A 20,588-nucleotide genomic window follows, 5' to 3' on the forward strand; every position below is an offset into this window, starting at 1 on the left:
TTGCAGATATGCCATTGTTCAGTGTCTAGGCGACGCAGTATTTGTTCCAGCCGGCGCACCGCATCAAGTCCGTAATCTTCACAACTGCATAAAAGTGGCCGAGGATTTTGTGTCGCCGGAAAACGTTTCGCACTGCTTCCATTTGACCCAAGAATTCCGTGCATTATCCGACACGCATACTAATCACGAAGACAAACTTCAGATCAAAAACATCATTTATCATGCTGTGAAGGATTCTTTGACTATTTTGGCCAACGTTAAAGAAGAGACTATAGCCAAGCTCGCCAAGGCTAACAATGAGACAAAAATAAAAGAAGAGACCTAGCCGTAAATCTTTCGGTGCGGTCATAAGACCTTTTGATGATAATTTCCTTGATTGGATCTCGTCATGCAAACGAGATTAATCGTTGTCGGCACTCCCGAATACAGCAAAGCTGGCGAAACCGGGAGAATTTGAAGAGAATCTGTCCTCGTCGCGGCACAATCATTGAGAAGGTGCGAGGATTTGTTGTGATATATACATACATACATAAAAATATATAATAATGTTAATAAATTTTTTTTTAATCGGGAAGAGAGATACTTGAGTTACGATGTTGGTTGAGCCAATGAACATTAGTTATACATGTACATTGTTTCATTTGAATTTTCTTATATACATATTTTTTTTTGCTCTCCCGCATTTTTTTTCTCAAGAGAGACGCTCGTGGACATGAAGTCCGACGAGCTGTACCATGTAAGTGGAAAAAAAAAAATAAATAATCGTGAGCCGGATTGCGCATAAATAAAACGCCGCGTCCATTACTTGTGATACCAGATGGACTTTGAATCGTATACATTATTTGTAATTAATTATATCGTGCCTGTATCCAACACACACTGTCTATATTATATAAATGTAGATAATTGTGAAATATTGTGTATGAATTTTTGTGTATGAATTTTGCTAGCAACTACCAGAGAGAAAAGAAGGGGGTTTCTGTCTAGAAGAGGATTTGTCTTTGTGCAATTAGATGTCCTTATGTAGCTGGATCAGAGCGATAACTGTGGATCCATTTAATCGTGTGCTCTGATGATCTGGTGCTTTCGGTATTTGATTAAAATCCCGGCCAGAAATAGCCGATACGTATTCGCGTTTAAGTCTCTTATGTTCCACGCGACAAGGGCATAAGAAATAAAAACACTGCCTAACTAATCGGTTCGACGATAATGGAAGAGATAAACCTTTTCGCACTTTTAGTAGATAATTCGTATCGTTCGCGTTTGACGTTTTTTAGAGGCATATTGTTTTCCAATGGCGATATATGTATCGGTTATGTAAGCGGCGGGATATTGCTGCAAGTTTTGTATGTCACTTGAAATAGAAGACATCAAAACGAGAGAAAAAAATACAATAATTTCTTCGATATTAACTTTTCAAGATATACCGACGGATGTGTGTAACATCGTTGAATTAAACATTTTATTGCTGTCATAACCCAGTGACTACCCGGCGTGTAATGTAAACGGGGATATTAATAAGATGAACATGTTATTTTTGTCAAAGCGTATACAAGTCGACAAAAGACAGCGATAATGTAATTATATTGTAACGATACGCTGAGACGCTAAACAAATAAGAACACATTTGCAGTAACATTAAAAAAAAATAAAAAGGAATAACGACTTTTGAAGTGCCAATGTTGAACGACGTAGGACATTTAAGTATACACGCGTTGTGTAAGCATATATGGGTAAGTAGAAAAGAGAAAAACAAGAAACAAAGAAAAGAAAAATAATTAGTCACAAAATTCGCAGAGATGACAGGCCAAGTTCCTATCATCGTAATAGTCATTCGTAATAATAGTTGGCGCGAATGACGCGAAGTATTTCCGATTATTCGCACTGTCATTAACGATTCGAAAAATGCTGTCGTTTCCGTTTCCTTTCGCGGAATTTGATAGCGCGAATAATTTATGATGAGAACATTTTCAGTATACTTGCGTTCATAATTTTTGAAATGTGACAATTACAATAAGACAGCAATTCTCGATTCGAATATAATTGTCGAGTATGCGCGATTTATGCGCGTCGATCGATCATCAATTTATTATATACGGTTGGTATAATAAACACGAGCGTGTAAACAAAAAGAATGAACAGAAAAAAAAATAAAAATATATCACTGGCAATCCTAAAATCTGCAAGTTCTTTGATCTCAACATTCGTCTAGCATACAACGACTTGATTAAATAATATTTAACGAATAAATTTTTAAATATCTCTTAGTGTCGATAAGTAATGATTATAAGAATTGTGTAAACTACAAACAACAACAACAAAAGTACTAACTCCACAATGGCAGTGTATAAAGTTTTAGGAAGACGTATTTCCGTGTATTATTGCTGCAGACGAGACGCTATTGTTTGTTCTCTTGCTACATGTATATGTACATACATTTATATATATACATTCGTATATGTATACATATATAAATACGAAAAAGAAGGAAGAAGTCTAGGACTTACGATAAGAAAATACACACACACAATCTTTACGAGACACGAAAAAAATTACACCTTATACACACGCGTAGATAGATAGTTTATTATGCCATTATTATAATTATATATTATCATATTATTACGATTAATTATTACGGCAAATACAATATTTAAATGTTATTAAATATATGCCGAAAGGAGTATGAGCACGAGCGCGCGAGTGTAAATGGTCAAAAAAAAGAAGAGAAGATCGAAGGAGAAAGAGTTAATGATGCTTAAACAAGCAAGGAAAAGAAACAGAAAGAATGTGCGTGGGTGAGAAAGAAAGAGAGAGAGAAAGAAAAAAATGTTTGCATGATGGTGTATGCTAATCCAGTGAAAATGTGTCAGATTGAGAGAACATGGGGCCGTGCATTGGGGGCGGAGTCGAATGGATAGTATAACGATGTACAGACCTTCCGAACGAGTCCTATGCGAGATATATATTCATCCCTGAAAAAAATTCCATTCTACCTACTTACCTATCTACTTTTCCTGAGCTCCTCCCTCCTATCAACCACCGGTCGCCCCCAGTCATAGTAGTTATGAACCGCGGGCCGGCAGGTCTGAGTATAATTTTTTGTACTGTGTAAATGTAAGAACATACGTTTGAATAAGAAAAATGTTTATATTATACGAAACGCCCGGCGTTGAATCATTGCGTCTCTCAACCCTCGTGTAAATGGTCATCCGTGAAACGAATGGATGAGTTTTACAGTATTTTTCGTAGGTGTATAAACAATTTTTTTTCGTAAAAATGCAAGAAAGAATTTGAATTGAACTTTTAATAAGTATCAATTATTCTAATTAATTAATTATACTTGATTATACTCGACTAAGAGTTAAGAGAGTTATGAGACTTTGTTAAATTTATTACATAAATCTTGATAAGTGAAAATTTTTCAAGCTTAACTTGCTTATAAATCCTTACTTTGATTAATTATACAAGATAATTATTGTTATTTCAATATTATCATTTTTGAATTTTTCTACTTGATAAAAACACCTAATCGCATCTTTATTAAAAACCTGTCAAATTTATAATGCTAAAGTTGTGAAATGTATATTAATGAAAAATTAATCTTTATCCTTACAGAGAGAGAAAAAAAATACATGAAAGAGAAAGTAAAAATTTATGATAATACATCAAACGGAAGTTTTTCATTGTCAATATCTCTCATGTTATTGAGGAATGAAATTGCATTTTGTTTATATGTTAGGAAAAATAATTTAACAGATTTAATTAATATCTTTAATAAACATCTTTATTCGAAAATGGTACGATAATGGATAATTACATTGACTGTTGAACAATGGAATTCAATTTCGCAACATATCAGTCAAATTGATATATCAAACGAACGATATATATATGTATAATGTCAGTGTTCCATTGACAGCGGAGGAAAATACTGGCATTAGTATCTGCTAAATTATCGTGGACATAACATCGTGTAACAATAACATTGAATGTAACTTTTTAATGCATTTAATATTTAATATTATATAATATATATTGATCATATGATATTTTATATGATCGATATATTTCACCTTAAGAATTTTATTAAATATTCTCTGCCGTTTCTTCGTTCTTTATCGAACGTAACGATTTTTCATACAAAATAATTCTTGCATAATATTCCATTTTTACTAAAAAAAATTTCTCGCTAGAATTACTATGTAAATAGAGAAAGACAAGGGCTATTGTCTATATGTCAATTATTAATTAAAAGAGAGCGCGCATACGCGCCGAGGGACAGCGCACTGTCTCGTGTGCGCGCGCACGTGCTTTCAAGATGGTGGCGCTCGGGGAGAGGGACTTTAGGCTAGGCCTACCGAGCGAAGCGTGTCACAATTGCGGCGAGTGCGTGTGAGTGCGCGCGCGGGACGATAGGATGATGGACGCGTGCCAGGATTGTTTATCGCTTCCCGCTGCCGTTGTCATCGTCGCCGACATCGAAGGTGGTGCTCTGTAACGATTAGTAGTAGTGCGTCGCGCAACTGGTGGACGACAAGATGCACGCTTTCGCGGACGAACGTACGCGGCGCCGGGTCTGGAACTGATACAAGTACGCGCTCTGCGCTGCGCCGTGCCTTGTCGCGATACCACCTCGTACATGTCAGTGTATTGAGCCAAAATGGCAGCCACGTTAACCGTCGAGCAGGAGCAAGTGAGTAATTTCTGTCAAACGCACGAACTGTCAAACCGATAAATGCTGGCCCGTATCGGCTGTTATCTCGTCCCGGGTCTCGAGACTCTGGAATTCGAAGAAGCGACTCCGGACGTCGCGAACCGCGCGGCAACTTCCCGGGGAAGACACTCGGATCCCCGTGTCTCGCGAAATTGATCTCTGTGTTTATCCGTGACAATGGACGACCTGACCCTCAGCGGCGATCCCTTTCTTTCGTCTAGCGTCGGAGAGATCGATCCCGGGATATATATTATCGATTGCAATCTTGGTTTATCGGCTTTCGAATCAAATTCCTGAAGTCGAATCGGCGCGTTCGCGCGAAAGAATGTAAACATGATTTGCCCCCCGTTGTTATCTCGCGGACATTTTAAGACAGCGCGATAACGATTGTAAACACGCCACACATCAATCATCGTCTCTTCCGTCATTTCGATCATTGGAACGAGAAAACGCTTGACAAATTAACTACGATTACCGGATCGCTCGCCGGAAATTGGAACGTCTTAACGCAACACGGTGTTAATAATGGCTCATGTTTCCGGTAACCGGTTTTTTTCGGGGGAGACGCCCACGCGTCCCGATTGGGAAATTTCGACTATTTTAAACCGCTATCGAACGTAGCGTCGACGCGAGTCGATGATAGCCGACGGTGCTTTATTCGCGTCTACTTCCGCCGCTTAAAAATTCACATCGGTGTAATACCCCAGTGAGTCGTTTCTACGCGCAGAATGCGGTTAAAATATCCAAATAATATTAAATCGCGCGGTAATTGACTTTACAACGAGATTTCTTATCGTTTCCTATTAAAATTTATATTTATAGGTATCACGATTTGGCGAAGAACTCGATCATTGATTTTGTTTTCTCATGGGAAAGTTGAGAACATTTTTATTATTGATCACCAGAGAAATTGCGTATAATGAACGATGCAAAAATTATTATTTCGTAATCAAACAAATATTCAATTTATAATTTACAAAATTGCTCCAGCTGAAACTGACTTTAAATCAATAGTAAATATTCTCTCTCTCTCTTTCTCGTGTAGAGAATCTATAATACACACACACACACACATTTATATAGTCGATAAATTTATTAAATTTATTTTTAATATGTAGATAAAAATGAATATGGAATGCGAATTTTATACGTTTGCTATTGAAATCAATTGAGTCTATTTAACTGATGACGGAGTGGCGTTGCATCAATACGCGGATAATTCTGTGTAACAAACTCTCGGTAAACTCGATTTGCAGTTACAACGAAGTTTCTCCGAAAACGAGATTTTCTCGTCTATCGAGCCGTGATATTAAATTTCTGTCAGATATAAAGCTTCATACACTTTTAGCGAACGAGCCCTCTCACGACGGAGATAAATAATCATCGCGTTTTAATAATAGTAGTCTCATTTCGCGTTAAGGATCGATTACGGCGGTAGCCTTGATTAATTAACGCTGATTACGGATTCCGAACTCTTTCTTCATTGCTATAGTCATTCATGTCGGAAAGCTCGCTTAATCACATTTAACGTTAATTTGTGTGTAATTTATTTTCGAAACGGCGAATTTCTCTTAACGCATCTTGAAATATGTTGAATAAGGAAGGAGAGAGGAGTCTAGTCTCTTTATTAATATGTATTTAAACCATCAATTTAAAATTTATTTATTTATTTATTTGTATTATATATAATCTTATATATATTATATAAATATATAATATAATATATAATATAATATATAAATTATTTTCTTCTTTGTTATCTTATTTGATTACGATATAATTGCAAATTTTATGATTACGCTACAATTGCAAATTTAATCGAAAGTAGATTTCATCGTCAACTTTTTTGTTTACTGTATTATACAGGGTGTTCCCGGGTTAAATGGCCAAACTTAAAATATAAATTTGGGACCTCAAAACAAGCAAAAATTTCCTCTGGAAGTTTACTCGCAAACGCTTCGTTCAAGAGATATCGACTTGTTAAGTTACAGAACCATAGGAATGAATAATACCGAAATATTTCTGTTCTGTCTTTGTTTTGAAGATTGAAGGTCATTCATAGGCTTCTGTTTTTTACAAACAGAATCGATTTCGCGCAGTGTACCAAGTAATTGTTAGTTCATTGAATACTTTCGTGGAGTAAAGTAGTACAATATGCCTCGTACATATTCTAATAGTGAATATGCTGATATGGTATATTTAATAATTATAAATTTTGGTTACTGTAAAGCAATAAAAAAAGCAATAAAAAAGATAAACCTAGATTATTTCGATATTATTCATTCCTGTGGTTCTATAACTTAACAAGTCGATATCTCTTGAACGAAGCGTTTGCGAGTAAACTTCCAGAGGAAATTTTTGCTTGTTTTGAAGTCCCAATTTTATATTTTAAGTTTGGCCATTTAACCCGGGAACACCCTGTATATAATATATATAATATATATAATATATAATATATATAATATATAATATATAATATATATAATATATATAATATATAATATATATAATATATAATATATATAATATATATATAATATATATAATATATAATATATATAATATATATATAATATATATAATATATAATATATATAATATATATATATATAATATATAATATATATAATATATATATAATATATAATATATATAATATATATAATATATATAATATATAATATATATATATAATATATATAATATATAATATATAATATATATAAGAAGAAAGAAATAATCATAGTGAAATAAACGTCATTTATTCATTCCTCGTTATGCGGTAAATGAACGCATAAAAAAATCGAGCTGCAGAAATGTGTATATCAGAGTTTATAGTATATTAAATTCCTCGGCTCTCTCTCTCTCTCTTTCTCTTTTTCTTTCTCTTTCTTTAATACATAGGCCGACCTATACCACTTAACGTACCGGCTGATCCCCGCCGGCTGGTATATAGCGGAAATGACCGATGGGGAGGTAGCCGGACACCGGAAGTTGTATCGGTAGTATACATACATACGTATATATACGCTCACCATCGTCCACGGTCATTGCACGTTTTAATAATGTAAAAATGATATGTCGCCACACGTTACGACGGTACCGACAATTACATCGTCTCGTCCCGTCTTATCGTCTCGACAGTTTTTAATTTCGTTACGTATCTTCTTCGATTGAAAGGATCGATCATGTGGCTATAAAAACGAACATAACTTCGATACGAGTTCGATCATAGTTTTGCAGGTAGACATAGCGTTTTCGTTGTAAAAAGACGCAAAGATCATTTTCGTGCTTACATCATCGAAATTTGAAGTCGAAATTATATCGGTTTCGGAATTCATAGATCGGAAGTATTTTTCTCTTTCTTTTTTTTTATTACGATTTATTAGGAGACTATGTGTGACGAATCGATGAGCCAACGAATAATCGAGATATGCACGCACGTTGCATTCGGGTCGCATCGATCGGGTCGCTCTGATAAAGATTATAATTCGCCGTTTCCTGCTCGCGCGCGCCGCTAACGCAAAGCGTCGTTTTCAAGGTTGACATTGTGCAACGATGTATGTAAGATGCCGAGTGATTATGACAGGGATTTTGTTACCCAATGGACATTACATTATCCATCATGCTGGTGTTTCAGCAACAAGTGATAATTTATTCATGGAATAATTACATTCAGTTCACTTTTGCGACAGTAACAACAAAGACGAAATGCGACGAATAATAAAGATGAAAGATAAAAAAAATAGAAACGTGCCTTTTAAAAAAATATCGGAAGAATATATCTATGATGTTATATAAAGAAATCTTTTTTTACGTTAATTACTAATATTTATATCCATTTATATAAACATTCTAATTTTTATAATAATTATGAAGAAATACAAAAATATGCAAAATATTTGATCTATAATAATATAAAGACGTATTAATCTCTCTTTCTTTTTCTGTATTATATATAAATTAAAATTTATCTGTCACATATATAAAAAACTTTCAAATATAAATATTCACATGTACATATCATAATCTTTTTTCAGGCTACAAAGGAATTTATAGAAGCTGTGAATAAGTGCAGAGCTGGGAGACGAGCTGGGCCAGTGTCCTGGAGCACAGCGTTAAAATTTTTAGCGGCACGAAAGTTTGAAGTTCAACGAGCTTTAGCTCTGTATGAGCAGCACGAAGCTATTAGAAGAAGAGAGGGATTGGCAATCTTGCATCCTACTCAGGAACCTTTACTCAGTGAACTACGCACAGAAAAATTTACCGTTTTGGTAAGACAGGAAAAACATTTGACGCATGTGTCTTGTTCGTTGTCATATGATTTATAACGAATTATTATATAAATTATTTCAGCCATCTAGAGATGCAACAGGTGCAGCGATAGCTATTTTTACCGCACATTTACATCTTCCACAAAACACTACACATCAAACAACTCTACAAGTAAGTATTTTATGATGTCTATATTTTTTATTATATATATATGTGATTTTCTATTTTTTTTCCAATAACATAATTTTATAAAATTTAGGATAAAGTAAACTAACGAACTTGTTATTTTTTTTCAGGGTGTTGTTTATCAATTAGATGCTGCTCTAGAAAGTGCAGAAACGCAGAAGCATGGTCTAATTTTTATTTATGATATGTCTGACAGCAAGTATCAGAATTTTGACTATGACTTATCCCAGAAAATTTTAACACTTTTGAAGGTAAGTCGAATACATTTTTTGCTATTGATATCGAGATATCAAGGGGTCATAATATTTGCATGAAATAAGCCTCAAAGTTGTTTAATGACTTAGCTCTATAGCTTTCGTATTTATTAAAAATAATAAAAATTATAATCAACATATGCGCAAAAGCAACATATTAAAAAAAAATAATGATGGCAAAAAAGAATGAATATATTACGAATGTGTGAAGCAATCTAAAAGTGAAGCTTGAGAAAAGGCGCGAATAGAAATCTAAGTAGCGAGAATGTATAAACAATCAACTATATGTGACTTACCTAAATAATCAAGAAGCGCGAAGCTTATTTCCGCTTATTCTCACCGACGATATAATATAACGTCAAACATTTCTCGATTGCTTCCTGTTGCAAAATAGCTACGCGTGAGTATTGTATAGAATCTCGTATTTTCTTCTTAGACACGTCAGATTTTATTGAATTATTGGAATAGTAAAATATCATCGATATTTTCTCCGTATATTACACATCGATTTACGCACTGTTTTCTCTCGAAATATGCGTAATACTTTTCGATGCGACACAATTAAGCGGCATAACAACTAGCGTTCGTCCAAGCGAAGCGAAGCGTTGTCAAGCGGAATTAGAAAGCGAGAAAAAAATTATATTTGAGAGTGAGAAGAGAGTAAGTCTTGCAACGAATATTCATTATGTATAGTAATGTACGGTCTCATTTCTCTCATCCCTACCGCGACAAAAATGTTTAATCGTGTACAATATCGTTCGATGCATGAATGAAAGTCACTGCGCTATTTAAATTTCAAGCGGAAAAAAGTAATAGAAGATTGGCTTAGATATACCATTTTGCAAATTAGTAAACATCGTTGAATAACTTTATTTTGCGTAGATTAACATATATAAAAAAATTGTAAGTGTTGTAATAAAAAATAATTTATATTATTGATAGAAAATATATATTTGATCACGAATGTATATGAAAAGTATTGATATGATTGTGAAGATATATATACGTTTTCGTATTAAATAAATACAAATATGATAATTACAAATTTGCAAAATGATCGTTCTATTTACGGTCTAAAATTTCGCAAGTATAAATAGTGTAGTATAATGAATGAAATAGACAGTACGCTCTCCTGAAAAATTTCTCCGGATAGAGGAGTGTAATAATTATGCGAATTACGTGAGCATGAAGTGCCTTTAACATGTTCTAAAATGCGTGGTCCGGTTAACATTCAACATTATATGCAATTTCGTCCGACTGAGGGGCATTACAGTTATTACCATCGCTGAAGTTAACCCAATTAGTCATCGTCGGTCGGTCGAAATAGTCTCGCGTTAATGCTTTGATGCGGTCAGCCTACTTACGTAAAAAATGGTGTCATACGTGATGTATCTGATTCTCTCTTGATCTCTCCGAATACGCAGTGTCACTTTAATGCCGTCATTATTTGAATAAATCGTGACATTCTTTTCTTCTTACTCCGATTTTTACACAGTTCGTATATTATTTTCTTATTTCAATGTTAAATAATTTATCGTTTTTTATGTATAAAGAGAATGAGGATTCCTATTTTTTCTGATGTATAAGATTTCTTCAAAAAAAATTTTTTATTTAAAATTATGTAGGTAGATGCTCATCATATCGCTTCGTTTTTCCGAGACTGCCACTTCTTGACAAGCGGCAAAGTCTGAATCGGCTTTTAGCATATGAGGATGTGCAGCTCAAAGAACAGCAAGGCTTAAGGGTGTTCATGCTTCGCGAAAAGTGGATTTGCAATTACGCAACGAAGCGCATCAAAGTAGCATATAGCATATAGGGTGACTTTCAAAGGTTTCCTAGAAACTTCCTTTTCTAGTGACGTCATAAAGTATGAGTACGTACATATATCATTAACGTCATCGTTAAATATAATTTATTATTAATCATTAATTAAATAACTCGTGGGGGCGGTTACGCGAGACAAGTCTCATTTTTTTCCTCTGAGAAGAGCTATTATTGTCGTCCATTATCAAAAGAGTGCGAAGGTATGAAAGACCTTCACGCGCCATGCAATTTAATCGGATTCTAATCGCGCAATGAACCGTACTTCTCCAAGGGATTTGCTTAATAACGATTTTTATAAAGGTTTCATTACGCAGTGACATTTGCACGTATTTGTACATCGCGAAACTTTCAACAAATTGCTTCACGCATTTCCTACGCATTTATAGATCGCGTAAATAACGGTTGAATTTGATAGCGCAGTGCGATAATATAAATAGAATAATATAAGCGAATTCGCAAATTCTTATAAATCGAAAAATATATTCAATAAGAAAAAAACTAGTATCGCATTAAAAGGAGCCAAAAGATAAGAAAGAGATAAGATAGGAGAAAAAGAGTAGAAGAAAGAATTTCATTCATGAATTTATCAAAATTCAATGTGCGTATCATATAAAAGTTAGACTCTTGTCACTTGGATATCTTCTTCTAATAGCAATCACACGCATTAATTATCGAATAATTACATGAGATTTCAAGATTCAATCTCTGTAGAAATGTTTATAGCTAGCATCAATGTTAACTGATCAATTATACAAAGTGCTGCATAAATTTTTCATCAAGATTGATGCTTCGGTTGGCTCGAAGCCGCGATTGAGAGACACTGGTAGGCAATACGTCATCGGTTGCTGCACCTCCGCTGCTGGCGATAAAAAAAGGATTTCGCGTAAGGGATGTCGGTGGCGAAAAGAAGGGGTCGCGTGTAGAACGGACGACGGCGCATGCGTCCCCTCGCTCGGGATAACGTCGCGACGCTGGCGGTCAGTAATCATCGTGACCCCCTTGCGGCATCTCGTCGGATACGGTACGAGCGACCCGATTCTCCTCCCCTTCCCGTTCGTTCGATCGCGTCCTTGTTCGCGTGCGAGACCAGCGTTTTTCCACGACGACGACGACCACGACGACCACGACGTCGCCGTCAACTCTCTTCGCCTCCTCATCGACGAAGAACGAAGATTACGAACTGTCAAAGTGAGCGCCTCGACGGTGTTATACTAATCTCGCGCTATCGATTAACTGACCGAGTGCCGGCAGTGATTTCGAGCCCCGGTGCTTGGGTAATCGTTGCATGCCCCGATCATCGCCGCCAGAGGAAAGACGTCAACCCTCGAAGACGATTTGCTGCCTCTTGATGCCTTGCGACTATTGATATGCGACCTGCGATCTCCCCTGTCGCTTTCCAAGACAGCTGCTCACGGTAAATTTCGACTGTCAGTCGATCGATCGATCGGCCGACCAGCACATCTGGCCCGGCGGATTATGTCTGATTATGTTTTGCGTAGCTCGACTCGGTGGAAAAAGTGGTGGAGCGACCCGCGCAATATACGACGTCCGTCTCGGCTAATTCGAGACGTTTGCGCGCTCGCGCGATCCTAAATTTATACGCGTCTCGCTTGCGGAACTGAGATTTCTTCTCGGAATAAGATCAACGTCAGTGTGCCTTGTCCTCGTTACGCTCTCGCTTACCTCGATGACGTTTGTTGTATACGTAGCCACTGTTACGTCTGCTACGGTGGTGGTGGGGTAGTGAATTGCTGACGTCGTCGACACGTTACAGTACATCCGCCCTCTGTGCCGTACACGGGGGTTAAATTATTCGGCTCTTCCTGTATCTTGTGTGTGTTACCAAGTAATCGAAAAAACGCGCGTTTGTTCATTTCGTTGTATTTATCGTTAATAGGCAATTTGCTGCGACTAACGTAAGAAATCACGATGAGAAAGAGGCAAATATCTTTTTTCAGAGCGCTCCAATTTTTCTAATAATAATCTGATAATCTGATTGAAGCGTCTGATTTTACGTGCGTTTTTCACATAAAACATTTCGTCAGCGTCGAAGAAATATTCACAGTTGGTCTATAGTTAGCAGCTGATTTAATAATGTATAATATACGCTGTTCTATTATTGCTATGTCTTTGAAAGGTCAAGCGCACAAGTGCGTTTTTAGAAATTATTTCAGGATAATTGTGATTTGAAATATTATTCGCTAGTATTTCTATCATTGTTAAAAATTGACGAATATTCCAATTTATAATAATCATTTTTAATGTCCTGAATAAGTTATTGTAAATTTAAAAAATCAAATTACATTAAATTAAAATTAAAATTAGATAATTTTAAATTTATTGGAGTATGATCTGTTTATTACTTTTCATGTGTTATTATATGGGGAAAATCAAACTCTCTTAATTATAAATTAATGTTATTACGATTACAATAGACTAATATTTATTATAAGATAAAAAAATGTGTAAAATATCAAGTTTGTTTATACACAAAAACAGCATGTTATTTATATTATGCTCACATTATTATTTTAGGGTGGTTATCCAGCAAAACTAAAAAAGGTCTTGATCGTAACGGCACCGTTGTGGTTCAAAGCGCCCTTCAAGATCCTCCGATTATTCGTTCGCGAAAAATTGAGGGACCGAGTCTTTACAGTATCCATTCCTCAATTGACATTGCATATCCCACGAGAATCATTACCACATCGTTTAGGCGGCACGTTGGAGATACAGCATGAAGCATGGCTGCTTCATTGTCTTAAATCCATGACTAACCGAGGCGGGGGTGAACTTTGTGAGGTCAGTATTTGATACAATTTTAAACTAGCTGTACGTCATTTATTTCGTATCGATATATGACGAGCTCTTCTAAATTTATTTCAATAAATAATTTTGAATGAAATTATATGCTTTCAGGTCGCCCCAAGAGTAGATACACCCACGTCGCCCACAACAAAGGAAGATATGGTTCATCAAAATCTCAGTGAAACTGCAACGCACAGTACTCCGGCTAGTCCTATAATTGATAAAAACAAACAGATGAAAAATGGTGTGTCGAATATTGCCGACATCGAAATCACCACCGCAAATAGTGAGATAGTTTGGTCGGGAACCGATGAGGCACCATCTCCGGTTCAGGCTCCGTCCTCGGCTAGTTCCGGTTTTAGCGACGATGATAGCCTTCATGGCGAGCCTTCTGGATTTCAGAGTTTCACTATGGAACAACTTGTAGCAGATCTAAAAGCACGAGGACGTGCTGGCCTCATAGCGGAATATGCGGAAATTAGGCAGAGACCACCGGATGGTTCATTTAATAATGCAAAGTGCGTAATAGTAATATTTTTGTATTTGTGCGAAAATGTTCCTCCTCCCCTCTCTTCTTCCTCTGAATTAATACTATTGTATTGTTTATTCTAGGCTAAAATCTAACCAATCAAAGAATCGTTATACCGACGTGCTTTGCTATGATCATAGCAGAGTCTGCCTTTCGCAAGTGGACGGGGATGCAACATCCGATTACATAAACGCAAATTTCGTCGATGGTTACAAACAAAAGAATGCGTTTATTAGTACTCAGGGTCCTCTCCCGAAAACTTGCGGTGATTTCTGGAGGATGGTTTGGGAACAACAAACACTGGTCATTGTCATGACTACAAGGTATATTGTTTTACTTGTACATTTTCAGTATAATAATGAACTTGACATCTCGCATAAATATAAAGTTTTGACTATATATATTTTATTATACAGGGGGTTTGACGTAAAGTGTTTCACAAATATGCAAATAGATTTCATTAAACTGAACTAGAAAGTCTTATACCACTTTGCAAACAATTATATAAAATTTTGAGATATTAATTAAAAAAGAGCGATCAATAAGCGGGTCAAACACCCTATATATATTTTATTATAAAAACTTTATATAAACTTTGTAGTTTTATATAGTTTTATTATTTTTTGTCCTTTTTCAGAGTGGTAGAGAGAGGGCGTACAAAGTGTACACAGTACTGGAATCCAGAACCGGGTTATGATGTACAAGTGGGTGGCTTTACAATAACCACTCTTGAAGTTGATAAAAATCGAGATTACACAATATCCATGCTTCTTATTACAAACACAAAGGTACATATATACATGTATAATTTTATTCTTTTAATTATTATATTTTGTTATATTTATTTATATATATATATATATATATATATATATATATATATGTATGTTTGTACATATATATTTATACATTATACATATATGTTTATACATATATATATTTATACATATATATTTTCTTTTAGACTGATGAAACGAGAGAGGTTTGTCATATGCTGTACACAGCATGGCCAGATTATGGTGTTCCTAAGTCTGCTTCAGCTTTATTACAGTTCTTGTCTTTAGTAAGACAGCAACAGAGCAAATTACTCGCTAGCAGAGGAGATACATGGGCCGGACATCCTCGAGGACCACCTATAGTTGTACATTGCAGTGCTGGTATTGGAAGAACAGGTAGATAGACAAATACTTGCAAAATTGTAATCCAGAATATATGTATTGTATCTTCCTGGACAAAAGAAAAAAAAGATCTTAATACACGCTTGATATACTTCAATACTGACACATTTCCAGGTACATTTTGCACCTTAGACATTTGCATATCGCGACTTGAGGACACTGGAACTGTGGATGTACGAGGAACTGTTGAGAAAATCAGAGCACAGAGGGCCTATAGTATTCAAATGCCAGACCAGTACTTTTTTTGCCATGTTGCACTAGTGGAATATGCGTGTTCTAAAGGACTGCTTAGCGTACAAAATGTCTCTGTACTCTCTCCATCAATTGAAGAGGATTCCGATTAAGAAAATAACAGTTCTGCTATTATATACCGGATTGATGTTCTTCCCAAGTATGCGTATATATATGGTATCCTTAAAATAGCCTATTTCTATCTTAAACGACTGAAAGTTATTTTTCGCTATTTCCATCAATGTAATGATCCAATTTCTTGTTGTTACATCTCACACTTTTACAAAATTGGATGTAATTTTTTTTGTTTCAAAGTCAGATATAAATGAGCAAGAAACTTCAGCTTCCTATTTCTTTTATCGAGCTCTGATGAATGCTATATAATTCTATACAAAGATGCGTCAATATGCACTAATCACAAAAATAAGTATTTTATTTGTAAAATAAGAATCTGGCATGCAAACAATTCTGTGTATCGTATCTTGACTCTCTCAAATGTAAATTTTATTATGTAACATAAAGTTATAATTAATCCTTCAAGATTTATTTGGATTTACAAAATTAAATTGAATTTTTAATAGGACAATTAGAAGCATAATCATAGTAAGCATATCCATAATTGTCACCCAGATTTAGTATCTTAATTTAATAAACTATTTTTAATAAACCTATAATTTAATGTGCATTACATTACTCATTACATTATTCATTTTTTGTGTTTCTATAACAATTGCGTATAAATTCAATTTATAATTGTTTATAGTTTATTCATATACTTATATACTTATTTATATTTTGAATAAAGCTTTATACACTTGATATAAGTGCAATACAGAATTAAAGTGCTTGACACGCTTGATTACTTTGGTTTAAAATAGTAATATCATTGCGAGATTATAAGTTTATTTGAGAGAGTTAAATTCGATCTAAAAATGAAGAAACAGAGATATAGAACTTTAAAATATGAAAAATATAAATGTGATTAATATATATATATATATATATATATATATATATATATATATATATATACATACATACATATAGTTCACAAATTATGACAAATGTGGTTTAACAGTGGCCAAAATATAGCCACAATTATTTAAAATTACGAGATTTAGAGATATTACTAATAATAACATACGGCTTCTGCCTTACAGAAATATAGATTACACTAGAAAATAAACAACATACTGATAGATGTTTTTGGGTAACCAAAGATTATCTGCTACAACTCTTTGCAAGTGTAGAAAATCGAAATTTTAATATGTATGTAAAAAGAATTTTGGTTATATATATAATCGCGCGGGAAAAATTCCGTTTTACAGGGATTACTAATCAGGGATCATATTGTAGACTAAACAGTTTCCGACGCGACTAAAAGAAAAGCCTAAAGAATGCAAGGCTTTAAAGTTAAGATTTTATGTTAGTCGAATAAACTTCCAATTCATCTGATAATTAACACATATATCTGTTTTATTATAAAATTACAACGATCAAAGATCGTATATACTTGCGAGCATCAAACATTTAATGACAATTTAAGATATCTAAATATAAATTATAATCTCGATATTAACACTCAATGACTATGCAAAAATTTTACCTTCAACGGATACTATAATATAATGATGAGAAAGATCACAATTAAATACGGAAAAGATATAGACTCGTTATACATTGTAGATGAAACTTTTGCGATGTTTAAACACATCATTGATTTTATACGTAATTGTGAAACAAGTAATATATATCTTTAGACTGTAAAAATGTCTCATTTTCAGGGTATTGTGAGATGTGTATCTTTGGTTCTATACGATATTTATTCTAGTAAAATAAGCAGTAAGATGTAATAAGAACTTTGAATAATGCTGCTTTCGATATTTCGATTGTTGTCTTACGCTTTTCGATTTTGTTACTATATCTGCTAAGAACTTGTGTACATGTAATCTTGGATATATGTTAAAACACTCTATGTCCGATCTGTCTTGTATTCAATAAGTACTCGAATCGTTTATCCATTGAATGTATACGAAACCTGGTGCAAGGAAACTGCGATATGTGTGAAGTGAATCGTTTCCTGCACACACTGGTCATTCGGTGTCTTGTGGATTACAAATTTTATCGAGGGTTATTATTATGGTATTAGTATCGTGAAGCATTGTGATAGTCGATAGAAGTATCCGAGAATTCGTATCTCTATTCTTCCAAGTACTGCCATTGCCAACTACGCTAATTTCTATTTTTAATCATGCTGAATAGTTGAATTTTTTGCGGTGTAATCACGATACGGCCACATGCTCGTGTGTGTATATATATATATATATTATATGATATATATTAATATATACTTTGATATATATTAATATATTATATAAATTTATATATATATATATATATATATATATATATAATATATATATACACTAACTGAGATATATAATAATTTATTAACATTAAATTAGGACACGATATATGTAATAAAGTAATGGCGGAATACGCTTTTCTGGAAAAAGTATTTCATACATACGCAAGAGTGTCCAAAGTCCCGTTTTAACACATTATTGCGAAAAAGTGAATGAAGATTTTCGCTATAATGTTTGTTAAAAACGAATTTTTCAACATCCTGTAAAAAACTGTTTCGCAGAGTATTTTACTTTAGCAGAATGATAACTAGCCAGCTGTTAAAGAAATGTCTTCGAATTTTATACGAGATGTATGCGCTGTTGTATCGCAAAAAAAAGAAAAGAAAAACTTAGTCACGTTTAAATAAGTTATCGAAATTTGAACTTTATATATATATATATTTATATATACACATACATATATGCACACAAAATATGTATGTATGTATGAATTACACTTATGCACGTATATATAAATATATATATTATATATATGTTCCTCCTACCCTTAGGTTACCTATAAAGGGCATGTTATCGATATTAATTATCGTTTACTACGTTATTACGTTTATGTATTTTATCTATTGTATTATCTATTTTTCTATTGTCTAGCTATTTATTATATCGATTGGCTTGTCGACGTTCCATGTGATGTATATATACGCACATGTTATCATGAGTTTCTCACAAAATCTCTCGCTTTTAACGATAGTATTCTGTATTTAGCGATTCTGTTTTTTTTTTGTACTGCGAAGAAATGAACACCTAATTTGGCGATTTAGATTGTCTTGATTAAGTTTAAATGTAAACTGCGATTTTGTAGTTATTTTTTATAGCGCGCCTTTTTTGCATCTTATACATTGTAACATTTAATAGTGAATTAAATACTCGTCAATAAAAGTCATTGGAGCGGGTACCAAAGTTTTTCATAAGACTCGCGGAGAGAATAATTACCGAGATATTAATGAGTATATAATTGCATCGAATATGTAAACGCATTCGAGTCACATTATATACCTAATGAGCTTTGAAACTGAGAGTAGATAGTTTTAAAATAATCGACTTAATAAAGTACTATGAGCCTGATTAAATTTTTTTTTTTCGCTAAATCTATTCTGCCAATCGATAATTGTGTCGGTTATTTTAGACATTTTACCATTCATTTTTTTTAACTTTTAAATACATACAAAGTGATGATCAATGCACTGACATTATGATAATATAAACGTATAGCTCTTGATGTGAAAAATTATTAAATTAAAATTTTTATCAGAGAAAAGGAATATATATAGAAAACACAGAAATCATGTATACATTACACATATATAAAAGATACATAAAATGGACTGTAATTACTAAACTTTTTCTTTCAATAAGCTTTAGATTGCAAACAACTTTTTACGTGTTAATTTACGTTATATTGTTATGTCTTGCGATTAATTTCGATTATTTGCATTCGCTAAGTATTCGTAGATCTTGAAGATTTCGTCACCGATGCTACACATCTCTATATCGATGGACAGAATTAAATATTGACTAATTATTCAACGTTGTACGCGCGATAATCGCCCATTTTTGTATAATTAATGCGAGATTGTGAGACAAATGATACACAAAGCGAGAAAAGCTATAATAGAGGAAACTAATGTTTTATGTGTATATCTGATGCATCTTGTGCAAACCCGTGTCATAATTAAGACTCAATGATGAAAAAATTGTTAAAATATTACGAAAATGGAAGAAGTAAAGAGAAAGAAGACAAGAAAAAAAAATGTATATAGAAATGATATGACCTTAAATTACTATATCGCACATGATTGTGTATCTAATTAATAATTATTTAATATATTGCAAATATAAATGGTACAAAACTTTGATGTTTTATTTAACAATTGTAATTATATTTCTAGCTCAATAAGATTATTAAATATGTGGATATCTTATTACTCGTATACATACAAATATTAGAATTGATTCAAAATTTTAATTTTTTATTTCTATATAAAATATATATATGTATGATTAAATTATATAATGAAATTTAATATTTTATATAATATTTTTATATAAAATTTTATTTATTTAAATTTTAATTAATTGCGCGGTTTCAATTATAAAGTATCACTTATTCAATTATTTAACATGTCATTCATACTATACTCACAATTCCTCTTCAATGATTGG

General features: G+C 33.6%; 2 protein-coding genes across 7 annotated transcripts in view; both read left to right on the forward strand.

Annotated features, from left to right (window-relative positions):
• The window catches only part of Kdm3 (Lysine demethylase 3), a 334,026-nt gene extending 330,863 nt beyond the window's left edge, over positions 1–3,163 (forward strand). For all 6 annotated transcript variants that reach the window (XM_083094679.1, XM_083094698.1, XM_083094689.1 and 3 more), the window contains one exon: positions 7–3,163. In XM_083094679.1, coding sequence (XP_082950805.1) covers positions 7–325 — 319 coding nt within the window. In that variant the 3' untranslated portion in view covers positions 326–3,163. The remainder of the gene's footprint in view (positions 1–6) is intronic.
• Positions 3,164–4,233: 1,070 nt separating this feature from the next.
• Ptpmeg2 (Protein tyrosine phosphatase Meg2) lies at positions 4,234–19,308 on the forward strand. The gene is made up of 10 exons (XM_083094769.1): positions 4,234–4,696; positions 8,758–8,991; positions 9,074–9,163; positions 9,289–9,429; positions 13,792–14,055; positions 14,173–14,579; positions 14,674–14,913; positions 15,228–15,378; positions 15,555–15,762; positions 15,883–19,308. The coding sequence occupies exons 1-10, from the start codon at positions 4,664–4,666 to the stop codon at positions 16,110–16,112; spliced, it is 1,998 nt and encodes a 665-aa protein (XP_082950895.1). The 5' UTR covers positions 4,234–4,663; the 3' UTR covers positions 16,113–19,308.
• The last annotated feature ends 1,280 nt before the right edge of the window (positions 19,309–20,588 follow it).

This window comes from Camponotus vicinus, unplaced genomic scaffold (assembly GCF_025532165.1).
Source record: "Camponotus vicinus isolate PSW18456_S1 unplaced genomic scaffold, iyCamVici1.0 SCAF_1, whole genome shotgun sequence".
In the NCBI taxonomy this organism is placed as follows: Eukaryota; Metazoa; Arthropoda; class Insecta; order Hymenoptera; family Formicidae; genus Camponotus; species Camponotus vicinus.

Bases quoted from the DNA above. Each gene is read 5' to 3' on its own strand.
- Ptpmeg2 (XM_083094769.1), top strand. From the start codon at position 4,664: ATGGCAGCCACGTTAACCGTCGAGCAGGAGCAA. The intron at 4,697-8,757 runs GTGAGTAATTTC...ATCTTTTTTCAG, and splicing joins TAACCGTCGAGCAGGAGCAA to GCTACAAAGGAATTTATAGA. The intron at 9,164-9,288 runs GTAAGTATTTTA...ATTTTTTTTCAG, and splicing joins CACATCAAACAACTCTACAA to GGTGTTGTTTATCAATTAGA.